General features: G+C 47.6%; 2 protein-coding genes across 9 annotated transcripts in view; one reads left to right on the forward strand and one right to left on the reverse strand.

Annotated features, from left to right (window-relative positions):
• The window catches only part of HSF2BP (heat shock transcription factor 2 binding protein), a 245,728-nt gene extending 243,474 nt beyond the window's left edge, over positions 1–2,254 (reverse strand). Inside the window, exons 1-3 of one of the 5 annotated variants that reach the window (XM_077119017.1) lie at positions 2,098–2,254; positions 1,064–1,293; positions 109–259 (exon numbers count right to left, since the gene is read on the reverse strand). In XM_077119017.1, coding sequence (XP_076975132.1) covers positions 109–259; positions 1,064–1,099 — 187 coding nt within the window. In that variant the 5' untranslated portion in view covers positions 1,100–1,293; positions 2,098–2,254. Of the gene's footprint in view, positions 1–108; positions 260–559; positions 719–1,063; positions 1,294–1,968 lie in introns of those variants that run through there. The other 4 variants (XM_077119016.1, XM_077119014.1, XM_077119019.1 and 1 more) reach the window with 4 other exon arrangements.
• Positions 2,255–2,346: 92 nt separating this feature from the next.
• The window catches only part of RRP1B (ribosomal RNA processing 1B), a 32,113-nt gene continuing 22,277 nt past the window's right edge, over positions 2,347–12,182 (forward strand). For 3 of the 4 annotated variants that reach the window (XM_077119020.1, XM_077119021.1, XM_077119023.1), the window contains exon 1: positions 2,347–2,551. In XM_077119020.1, the coding sequence (XP_076975135.1) occupies positions 2,422–2,551 (130 nt within the window). In that variant the 5' untranslated portion in view covers positions 2,347–2,421. Of the gene's footprint in view, positions 2,552–9,653; positions 9,712–12,182 lie in introns of all 4 variants that reach the window. The other variant, XM_077119022.1, reaches the window with a different exon arrangement.

Genomic DNA, 12,182 nt, shown 5'->3' on the forward strand with positions numbered 1-12,182 from the left:
ATAACAGTATCTCAAAAATTATGTATCATTACTTTCTAACGAGGGACGCTGTATCTGCTGAAACATTGTTGGAGTCAATGGTGATCGTTAAAGATAGAAAAGACTCACTTTTTTCTACAATCTTTAATTTCTGGAAGCTTTCCAGTACCTCCCCATTTAGTATTCTGGGTAAGAAGTCCCGTATTTGCATCACTTCAGTTGTTAGACGTTCCAGGTCCTTCTTCCTGACTTTAACGAATTCTTCTTTAGTTTCCACGTGCTAAAAGAACAAGCAGATCTTATGATCATACCATTTCTCTTCAAATGACTAAAACTAGTGGCCCACTTCAGCTTACTTCCTTCTCTTTAATACCTCTGGTGCTACTGTTCCAGAAATTTATCTTTATAATATGCCTTCTGCTATATTACATGCTGAAGGTAGAAGCCCTGATCTTCAAAGTGAGAACCAGATATGAGAGAGGGGTAGGACAAGAGTCCTACTCCTAAAAGCCAAAGAAAATGCCAGTAACTTTCTAGTAACATTTTGGCACTAGGTTAATCAAGAGAAAATGGGAAATACTTCTGCTGGATTCCTACTAGACCTGTCAAGCCCTCTGCTGGACACCGTATTTAATACTCAGTGAAACCCTTCAGGACTTTCCAGAGCAGAACACCGAGGCATGGAAGGCCAGGTGACTCCCCAGCGTGGGACACTGGGGACCCGAGGGGTCAAAGCCAGCATTTACAGAGCCCCGACATCCAAACTCCAAGCACGTCCTCCTACATCACAGGAGGAAGCACTCTGTCATGTTTCAACCAGCGTCCAAGTCCTGGTCCGATGGAAACTGGGTTTTCAGACGCTGCGAGGGCCATTCACCTCACCCTCTCTGCCTCTCGCGCTCCCTCCAACTCCCCACACCCGCCCCACCGCAGCAGCGGCAGACATCACCTCGACCTCACGGCAGCCACACCACGTTCCCGCCCGCACCCGCCCGGCCCCCGCTGTCCGTGGAGAAGGCCCGAGGCCTCCCCGACCACGGAGCGGCTCCCGAGCGCCGTAGAGGTCCCCGGCCTCGTCACTGACCCGGCAGGCCTCCTCCGAGCCGCTCGCCTCGCCCATGGCCGCGCCGACCTCCCCGCAGTGCGCCTGCGCGGCGCCGTCTGCCGCCTTCCGCGGAAAACGCGGGAACGCGGCCGCGGCCGATGCTCGGTACGGACAGCCGTGAGGTTCAAATGTCGTGGCTTCTGCGCCGCATTTGAGAGGAGTGAGAGGAGTGAGCTTCTCCGGCTTAGCCCGGGCTATGAAGTTGCTAACTGCAGAGTAAAAGGAAAGTGAGACTTTGGTGTAAATATCAAGTCACCTAAAGTGAGCCGGTCCTTTCCTGCAGAGTGCGGAAGGCTATCAAGGGGCAACTGCCTGCCCGCAGCCTGCTTCCCGGGAAACCTCACCGCAGCAAACTGCGCACCTCCCGCTCTACTCCAACCCTTTCCTATTAAAGGTTTCACCTTTAGGACCCTTCGGGAGGGCTGCACACCATAGGAAGTTCTGCAGCCAGCTAAGTAAATGAAATAACAAAGATGAAAACCGTCAAATTGGACAAATAGCCTCGTCCGTTGACCTGCCCCAGTGCGCACCCTGGACTCGCAAAATTTGAGCTGGCCTGTGGTTTTGAAAGGTTCCCGGGGTTAGGACCATTCCCCTTTCTCCCCTCGCTTAGGCTAGCCAGAAGGCATTGTTCACAGTCCCGTTTAACTGTGGACGTTTTCCCAGGCTGGCTGGAGCAGGAATCAAGTCGAGACGTTTGCACAAAACCCGAAATTCCTGCCTTTGCGAGCAGGGAGAACAGGCGTGCGGGCACTGCTCGGGCCGGGTAGCCGCGGTACTGCTGGACGACAGACCGGCCTGCCCGCCCTCAGGGTCCTCCAAGGGCTGCCCCGGACGGGCTTGGTGCCGACACCCCCAGTGCGGGCCGCCGTGCCCCCCCTCACCTCTCCCTAGTGTCGCGCGCGGAGGCCCTACACTTAGGAGCTCGGCTGCACGGTGCCCCGTAGGTCGTGTGCTGAGCGTGTGGGGGGTTGGCTAAGTGGACCTAAGGAGTCCAGAAACTGAAAACTGACATCCGTCTCTTCCTGACGAAGACGCAGCCTTGGCTACCGCGCCGCCAACGGTCCTGAATTTTGGCGACCGAAAGGCGGCGAAGGCGCGAAGATGCGACGGCGCGGCGCACCCAGGAGGGGCGGTTCGCGCCGGAGGCCCTGACCAAAGCAGCGCGGGCTTCGGAACGCCCCCTACGAGGCCGCCGGCGCCTTTGTGACGCTATCAGCCCGCTGACGCTGACGCCGCCTCCTGCGCAGGCGCGGCGCGGGCCCGGCTTGGCGGCGACCGCGGCGTGAGGCTGAGCGACCGCGGGCTGGACTGCCCGGGATGCTCCGGCTGGCGCCATGGTCCCTGCGATGCAGCCCGCCGAGATCCAGTTCGCGCAGCGGCTGGCGTCCAACGAGAAGTGGATCCGGGAGCGGGCGGTGAAGAAGCTGCGCCAGTACATCAGCGTGAAGACGCAGAGGAAGACAGGTGGGCCCCCGGCGCTCAGCCACATGGCGGGCCGGAGCCGGCCGCGGCGGCCGGGAGGGCCGGGGACACGCCGAGCCCAGCAGGGAAAGGGGCTTCGAGCAGGGATTCGTGACTTCTTTCGTGGGCGTCCATGTGTCCAATCCATGTAACCGCCTTTTTACTGTATCCAGTCCTATGTTGATGTTACCGCTGAGCAGACAGGCCGGAAGTGGGTCACTGATTTACTGAAAGTCACATTCAGTAAACGGGGAGGCTGAGATGAAACCCGGGTCCGTCTGATTCCCATTCCCACGCCTGCACTTTCAGTCATTACATTCACCCGCTTTTATTTCGGCGTGCTCTTCGTTGATTGATTCATGCCAGCGTTTGGTCAACATGTTTAGGTGCTGGAAATACAAGAGAGGAGACAGACAGAATAGCTCCCCTCAAAGAACTCCTAGGAAAAAAGCTAGAGAAGGTGACAAATACAATAGAGCTTATATAAGTGTAGTGAGGAAAATGAAAATCACTTAACAGCGAGAAAAAAGGAGAGAAGCAACTCTTCTTCATTGGCTGTTTTCGGGGCCTCGCTGGGGTGATGTTCAAGTGAGGTCCAGAGGCAAGAGGAAGACAGCCCTGCAGAAAAGCAGGAGAGAACTTAGCATGCCCTAGACCTGTAAATGAGGAGGCTGGGGTGTCTTGAAATGAAGTTGGAAACACAGGCAGAGGGCAGATCGCATAGGGCTTTGTAGTTTGGATTTTAGCTGTAGTAGAGTGCCAGCGAAGGATTTCATTTACCAGATATAGAACATGTGCCTGTAAACCCTTGAGTGAGCTCAGAGTGTATGAACTTGTTCTTGAGTGAACATATAGGTGTGCACATGGTGCAATATGCTATAGTAAGATAAAGTTTGATTTAATCACTGCTAACGTTAATGCCTTTAACATCTGCTTGAAAGAGTAGCTATTATCTATCTCTTCACCACGTTCTTAGTTTCTTTTATTTTGAAGAGAAACACAGAAGACTACTCAGGAAAAATTGAATCGAATTTTAGTTCTGATAAACAGAAAGGGGAAAGAAGACCAAATTCTTAACTTCAGTTCTCTTAGCTTCTCTTACGGTTTCAGCTATCCTATATACACCTGAGGTTACAAAACCTAAATTTCTAGCCCATACCTTCCCTACTTGCAGCTCAGATAACCCCCACTAGCCTGACATCTCTGCCTGGATTTCCAACAGTCACCTAAGACTCAGAGTGCCCCAAACTGACTCATTTTATTCCCTCCAAAACCTGTTATTTTCTGTTGTTGCAGCTCTCCCTTGTCTGCCTGCGTTATTTTATTTTGGTTGCTAGTTCTCCACCATCGACTCAGACTCCTCACTTTTACTCATCCTCTCCCCCCAGCCTACATTGAATGTCCCTTGGTCCTACTTGTTTCACCTCCTAAATGACCACCCTGACCACAGGCCCACTTTATCTTACCTGGAGTCTTTGCGTACTTATTTATGTCCCTCTGCATCCCCATTGAATCCATCTCCACTAACCAGTTCAGGGTAATCTTTTTATTTATTTATTTATTTATTTTGCATGGGCAGTCACCAGTTTGGCAGGCAAGAACTCTGCCTGCTGAGCCACCATAGCCCACCAGGGTAATCTTAAAACAAATCTGATCCCTGTAGTACCCTCGAAATTCAGGGTCCCTTCTAGCTACACCTTGACCACTTCATGTTCTATCAACAACAATCTATTCTTGGTTCCTCATATGTGACACACCATTTCTCACCTCTTTGCCTTTTTTTAACACAGCAGAAAGCTCACCCCCTTTCTGCATTTGGCACTCAGTTCAGTATCACTTCCTCCAAAAAGCCTTTCCTAACACCCCTACTCCTTTATGATTCTAAAATACCCAGTGTATTGTGTATGGTCTCTGTTGTGGCACTTAGCTACATTGCCTTTTAACTATCTCTCAGCGTGTCATTCTTCCTCCAAAACACCGTGACCTTCCACTGTTTCCTTAGCTGAAAGTCAGATCACACCCAGCTGTACGAGGACCTGGCATGCTGTCCGTATTGCACCCTAGAATGGGTCTGAAATGGACCAGACAAACCCTGTTGCACAAACAGGCCTTTGGTCAGCAAGCCCAGGGTCTGCAAGATGCTAAAATGATGCAGGGTATGAGGCTAGTCGGTTTACCATTGCCCCAGGGTCCTGGCTTAGTACCCATCACAGCTAGAATTACTTGTGGTATACCTCTTGTTCTGCCCCCTAATCTATACTGCAGGGTGTATAGTGGGCCCTCAAAAAAACTCTGCAAAGTGAATATCGTAGGCACAGTGATAACGGGGCAGGAAAAAAAAAGTGCCACAGTTCCCCTCCATCAAAATAGAGACACAAGTTTAAAAATAAATTGACCTGATATTTGAATCTCATAGACAGACTCGCATTTTTTGCATCTTGTCCTAGGCAAGGTAAAGAAAATCTGAAATTTCGCTTATACTAGTACATGTAGCTGTTTATCAGCAGCAAAAATAGATAGCTTTGTGATTTCAGAAAGTAAATTAGGAATCCCTGTACTGCTTAAAGCAACCACACATTGCCCTAGTGCTTTAACTGTTTGTGCTGAGCATTTACAATAAAGGAATAATCATTGTTTAGTGAATAGTTTCCTAGCTGCTAAAATAAATACCATACAATGGGTTGATTTCAACAACAGGGATTTGTTGGCTTATGGCTTTGCGCCTACAAGAAGTCCAAAATCAAAGCACGAGCAAGGCGATGCTTTTTCCCTGAAGACTGGCATTCTGGGACTGGCTGTCAGTGATTCTTGGTCCTTGGCTTTTCATTTACATGGCAGTGCACATGGCAACATCTCCTTTCTGTTCTGGGTCCTGTGGGCTTACAGCTTCTGGCTCCTCCCCATGGCTGCTCTTTCTGTGTCCAATTGCCGTTGCTTGTAAGGACTTTAGGCATGTTGGATTAACACCCTCATTCGGTTTGGTCTCATCTAACTAATAATACCTCCAAAAGTCCTATTTACAAATGGGTTTACACACCTACGGGAACAGCAGTTGAGACCTAAGCATGCCTTTCATGGAGACAGGATTCAATCCCCCACAATTATATCCGTGGTTCTAGTTCATAAAGGCTCATTTGTCCAGGTTTAGTCATTCATGTATTCAGCAAATACTTTGGAGCACCTACTACGCACTGTTAGGCGTACTGTTCTGGCACCAGGTACGCAGCATTGAACAAAGCAAACAAAGCTTCCTGTCCCTACTTTATTGATTCTGCAACACTTTTTTACATGTAACAGCTCTAAAATTTGGATGCATCTTACAGTCTACCCTGTGATGGTTTCTTTTGCATCATTTTTTTCTTTTGTCGACCCATAAAATACAGTGCATCTTATAGGCAGTGATGTCTTGGGTTCAGTGGAGGAGACAATGTGGGAATAAGTGTTTTGTCATACCACTAGGGTTAGGATTATCCCTGACCAATAGTTATAGGAGGAGTCGTGGGTGTTTTGACAGAGGGCCATGTTAGCATGTAGCACTTCACCCCATTTAAAATTGCCCCTGTGCTCGTTTTGTGGTGAGAGTAGCTGTTGGGTTTCTTCATAAAAGCTTATTGGTATTTATTATCTCCACATTAGAATTGAAGCAGTAGCAGCAGTTCTCTGTTTTGCTTTAAATGCTTCAAAAATTGGTACCTTATTTTTACTGACTAAATTCCTGGGGAAAAGCAAATGACTTTTATACATATATTGAAAGCAACTGTTTTTAAAAGGAAAAAAAAAAGCTTCAATAGAATATGGGAAGAGAAACTGAAACAATTATTATATCCACCAATTGAACAGTGCTTTACTCATACACAGTGCTTCTCATGCATGCTCTTAATTTTGACCCTGCCCATATCCATTACGTATGTTGTACTTGCGGAAATTGAGGCCCAGAGGTTAGCTAATTGCTTTCTAAGACTGCACAGCTAGTAAACAGCCTGACCACAGGCTTGTTTCCACTGAGGAAACCTTCAGGGCCAACCCCCTTTCCGGCCCATTGTTTAGGATCTAGTGTCACTTTGCTACTTTTTCAAAATCAGTAATTTTCTGTTACAAAAACCTAGTGGTGGCCCCTTGTGGTAGTTAGGTTCAGATGTCAACTTGGGCAGATGAAGTTGCCTAGTTCTGTTGCTGTGGGCATGGGCTGACGGCATGTGGCTCTGTCGCTGATTACATCTGCAGTTGGCTAGGAGGCATGCCTGCTGCAGTGAATGATGTTTGATTTAACTGGCTGGTGCTTAAATGAGAGACTCAACATAGCACATCCCAAGCAGCTCAGCATACCCCATCTCAGCACTCGCAGCTCAGCCCAGGCCTTTGGAGATGCAGAAAAAGTTGTTGGAACACAGAGGCCTGGAGAGAAGGCCAGCAGAGATCACCCTGTGCCTTTCTTCCCGTGTAAGAAAGAACTTCAGTTGAAAGTTAGCTGCCTTTCCTCTGAAGAACTTACATTTTTAACTAAATAAATCCCCTTTTATTAAAAGCCAGTCCATCTCTGGTATGTTGCATTCTGGCAGCTTTGGTAGATTTGGTACCAGAGAAGTGGGGTTCTGCTGCAGTTTGCAAATACCAGTCACATTGGATCCGTTTTTTTGAATGGAAAAGGGGAAGATTTTGGAGGAACTATGAGGAAAATGATGGAGACATCCTGGAGTGCTTGAAGAGACTGTTGGTGTAAACGGAATCACTGCCAATCTGGACAAAGGGGAACACAAAAGGGACGAATTGGAGTTTGCAGAGTGAGAACCATGGAAGTTCAGATCTGAAGCCAAGAAACCTCAGGCCATGAGAGTGGACCCACCCATGTACATGGAGAGGGTGAGTTTGCCCTGAAAGGCAAGGATGAGTCTCCCACCTCATTGCAGTGGAAGAGTCGTGCACCCTCAGGCCTTGGAGAAAGTGCAGCACGCTCCTTGGGGACTCGGGAGAGCCTAGCTGCCACCATGTGGAGGGGTTGAGTATGTGCCCTTGGAATTGGCAGAGAGCCCAGATGTGGCCCCAGTACTCGTAGAGTGTGGAGCCAAGAAAAAGATGGTCTTCTCAATGTTCCCTGAGGTTGATTCAGAAAGAGGCAGCCCGCTGCATAGGCCCTTGGAAAGGGTGAGCCTGCCACTTTCTAAGCCGAAGGATAAATGACTTTTAGACTTTGAAATTCAGTGGAGTTAGCCTTGCAGGTTTTCAGAACTATTTGGGTCTTGTGACATCTGTGTTCCTTCCAATTTCTCCCTATGGAAATGAAAATGTATCCTGTGACTATCCCTCCTTTGCATATTGGCACCAAAATAACTTGTTTTGAGATTCATAGGTCCACAGCCAGAAGAGAAATTTTGGCACCTTAATATCATTTAAGGTGATGTGTATAGTTGCCAAGTTGACAAGGGGTGAACATGTGGTAGTTAGATTCAGGTATCAACTTGGCCAGGTGAAGGTGCCTAGTCCTATTGCTGTGGACATGAGCCAATGGCATGTGAACCTCATCTGTTGCTCATTACATCTGCAGTTGGCTAGGAGGCGTGTCTGCTGCAGAGAATGACGTTTGACTTATTTGGCTGGTGCTTAAATAAGAGAGCTCAACGTAGCACAGCCCAAGCAGCTCACATACCTCATCTCAGCACTCACAGCTCAGCCCAGGCCTTTGGAGATGCAGAAAGGAATCACCCCGGGGAAACTTGTTGGAACCCAGAGGCCTGAAGAGAAGGCCAGCAGAGATCGCCCTGTGCCTTCCCACATAAGAAAGAACCTCAGCTGAAGTTCAGAGCCTTTCCTCTGATAAACTATACATTTTTAACTAAATAAATCCCCTTTTATTAAAAGCCAGTCCGTCTCTGGTGTGTTGCATTCTGGCAGCTTTGGTAGACTAAAACACCCCTCGCATTATACCTTTGCCTAAAATGGTTCTAGGTTTATCAATTTTCACTTAACATTTGCTTGATATAGTGGTGCACTTAGAGGATCCATCTGCAGATAAATATACACTGTACTATTTTTAAGTGAAAAGTGCCAGGATACAAAATACATAGAATATGATGTCATTTGAGTCACATAACACATACACACCCCCTCAAAATTATGCATTTCAGTATTCAATGTAAGTATGTAACTAAATGCTAGGAAAAAGTCTGGAAAGAGATCAGACAGGTAACAGTGGTGCCTCTGGGGAAGGGTCCAGGATTTGGGAAGTAGTGGACAAGCCAGAATGTTTTATTTATAACATCTAATGTAGTACATGAATTTTTTTGTAGTCCATGTGTATTTTTATTGGTTAGGATTCTTTATCAGTTGCTGTTTGACAGAACATCCAAGCCACACCAGTTGTAAGGGGAAACAGTGAGGCACGGCTTCATCGGGCAGCTCAGCTGATGACACCAGAACCTGGGTTTTCTCCACAGCAAACTCTGCTTCCCCTAACTTGGCCCCGTTCTCAGGCAGGCTTCTCTGGGTGGCCAAGCGCAGCTCTAGATGTTTAACTTCTCTTCAAGTCTAATGAGAAAGAGCTGGCGCTTTCCTAAAGCCTGAGCAACAGAATCTTGACCAGTGATAGGGTCATTTTTACATTTCTGAAGCCAAATAAGTTCATGTTGGTTTGCCTGAATGAAGCCCACATGGCAGGCCTTCCCTCTGGGTGGCTGAGACCCACCCAAACATGTGCCTCTCTCCACATGACGACTCCACCTGACCACATACCCCAGCAGGAAAGTGGAGAATGCTAGAGGGGAGTAATAGCAGATGTCCAGGACCGAACCCCATGCAGCCACCTGTGTCCTTTAAATACTGTTTGGTCATCCCTGTCTAGTTTCCTAGTGTTTTAAAAAAGAAAAAAGACACTTTGGTAATTTAATGCAGATACAGAGATCTCTGTAAAATATATATTGATAAACATAAAATATATGAAACGGTGCTCATTACTCAACTTGACCATCTATCAGTATCTGCCCAATTTATTTCTCTAGAGTCCATGAGGCAAATCCCAGACATTTCATTTCATCTGCTGATACTTCAGTATGTATCTCTGGATGATAAGGGCTCTTTTTAACATAACCATACTATCTTTTTTTTTTGGCAGAGTTAGGGGAGGGTACATGGTTCCCCCCAGAAGCAAACCCGGGTCTCCTGCATGGAAGGTGAGCATCTACCACTGAACCTCCCATGCACCCCATGGTACCATCTTTGTACCTTCTTAAAAAAAAAACTTTGATATCATAAAATATTCTATTTAGTTATTTGCCAGTTGTCCCATAAATGTTTCTTAAGACAAATCAGAATCTGAATAAGACCCATCCATTGCATTTAGTTGATATGTCTCCTAAGATTCTTAAATTCTAATAGTTCCTTTCCTTCTTTTTTTTCCCTTGCAGTTTATTTGTTGGTGGAACTGAGTCATTTGTCCTGTAGAGTGTCCCATGTTTTGGGTTTTATTGATTTTTCTCCTTGTCACTCATTTAATATGTCCCTCTGACCCCAGTATTTCCTAAAAACTGGTATTAATAGTTACAGTTGACATGATTTAGGTTTGTTTTGTTTTTGCAAGAATATTTAACAGTAATGCTGTGTACTTCCTATTGCATTACATCAGGCACATAATAAATGATTGTCTTGAATTAGGATTGCTGGGGAGGAGGGAGGGGGGTTGGTGTTAATTGGTTTGATCCATCCATTTTAAAGTCCTTCAGTTTCGTTTCATCTGTTAGCAGCTGTTGAAAATGCTTGCCTAGCTCAACTGGGATACCTGCAGTCTTGTGGAGACACAAGCACAGGACTCTTTGACAAGATAGTTACTAAATGTAAAAGGATGGTGTTTAGTACCCCATCCCCAAGCAGTTACAGAATCATAGAGAGCCCAGTTATAAATTATTCCTGGCCAAGTTAGAAGAGACACCCAGTTTTGCCACAGTGCTGTTGATCTGTTTCCAGTTCAGCGTCCTTATCCATGAGCGCTGTAAGAGACGCCCAGGTGTTCTAGTTTGCTGGCTGCCAGAATGCAACACACCAGAGACGGATTGACTTTTAATAAAAGGGAATTTATTTAGTTAGTTCTTCAGAGGAAAGGCAGCTAACTTTCAACTGAGGTTCTTTCTTATGCAAGAAGGCACAGGGTGATCTCTGCTGGCCTTCTCTCCAGGTCTCTGGGTTCTAACAACTTTCCCTAGGGTGATTTCTTTCTGCATTTCCAAAGGCCTGGGCTGAGCTGCGAGTGCTGAGATGAGGTATGCTGAGCTGCTTCGGCTGTGCTATGTTGAGCTCTCTCATTTAAGCACCAGCCAATTAAGTCAAACATCATTCATTGCAACAGGCACGCCTCCTAGCCGACTGCAGATGTAATGAGCAACAGATGAGGTTCACATGTCCACTGCAGCAGAACTAGGTACCTTCACCCGGCCAAGTTGACAACTGAATCTAACTACCACACCAGGGAAGAAGAGCAAGAGGACTGAAGAGTCTGCCTCGTAATGTTTGTGAGAGTCTGCAGAGCATGCAGCCAGCAGTTCCTTGCTCCCTTTCTGTCTCTTCAGCCTGCTGCCTGTCCCAGAGCCTGAGAATGAGCATGGGAGAGGTGGGATGTCTTGTGGCAGGGACCACCAGTGTCTGATGTTTGGTTCTGAGGCATGCAGAAGTCAGTCTTGCCACTTCCCCAACTCACAGGACTGGGGCTAAAGAGAGGAAGAGATCAGAAGCCCCAACCTCTGAGACTGAGGCAACATGGGACAGAGTCATTTCCGCTCCAGAGGATTTGCCCTTTTGAAGCAGCTCAGGGTGAAACCTAAGCAGGTAGGGGAGTCTTGTGAGATCCTCTGGTCTGGGGAGCTGGCTGCTGGGAATGACCCCACTGGGGTCTGTTGGCCTCCACTCATCCAGACACCAGACAGGGTCTGTAAACAGTGAGCTAGGCTGCGGCCATGTTCCACCAGCAGCGAGAGAGCAGCAGCCTGCGTCACCACACAGTGGGCTGGCCACTTCAGGGGGCAGCAGCTCCTGAAGCCCTTGCCAGGAAGAAGTTCTCCCTTGTTTTCTTGCCATTCTTAACCCCAGAGCAGGGGAAGAAGGGAGACCATGTGACAGAGCAGCTCATACCTCTTGGATCATCAAGTACTGGCACCGCAGATGGAAGAACATTCATCAAATAACCAATACTTTATGGCCTGTGGGCAGCTATTATCTAAGAAATACTCCTCAGACTGGTTACTCAAATGCTCCTGCCCTCATGCTATTCACAGGACACTCTTGAGTTCAGAGGGTTTTCTACCAGTGTGACATTCAGCATCAAATAAGTGAAATCAGCTTGCTGCAGAGTCTGCCGACCCCAGTGTGCCTCCCAGGCACACACCCACACCTCCACCCCAACCCAGGAAGGCGCCCAGGACCACCCAGGAGGAAGCTGTTGTCTTAAGGAAAGGAGCAGGCACTGGTCTCCAAGGAGTCCAGAAAAATGTGTCTCAGGGGTCACATTTGTCAGTTGAAGCCAGGAGAGAGATTCTCAGCCATCTGAATGGTCCCTGCAGCCGGTTGGTGCTCATAACTGAGTTCGCCATGGTTGCCCCATGTGATGGCAGGTGTCGCTCAGCAGTCAGCATTCCAAGTATACTTTGCTACAAGG

The sequence above is a fragment of the Tamandua tetradactyla genome, chromosome 10 (assembly GCF_023851605.1).
Source record: "Tamandua tetradactyla isolate mTamTet1 chromosome 10, mTamTet1.pri, whole genome shotgun sequence".
Classification (NCBI taxonomy): domain Eukaryota; kingdom Metazoa; phylum Chordata; class Mammalia; order Pilosa; family Myrmecophagidae; genus Tamandua; species Tamandua tetradactyla.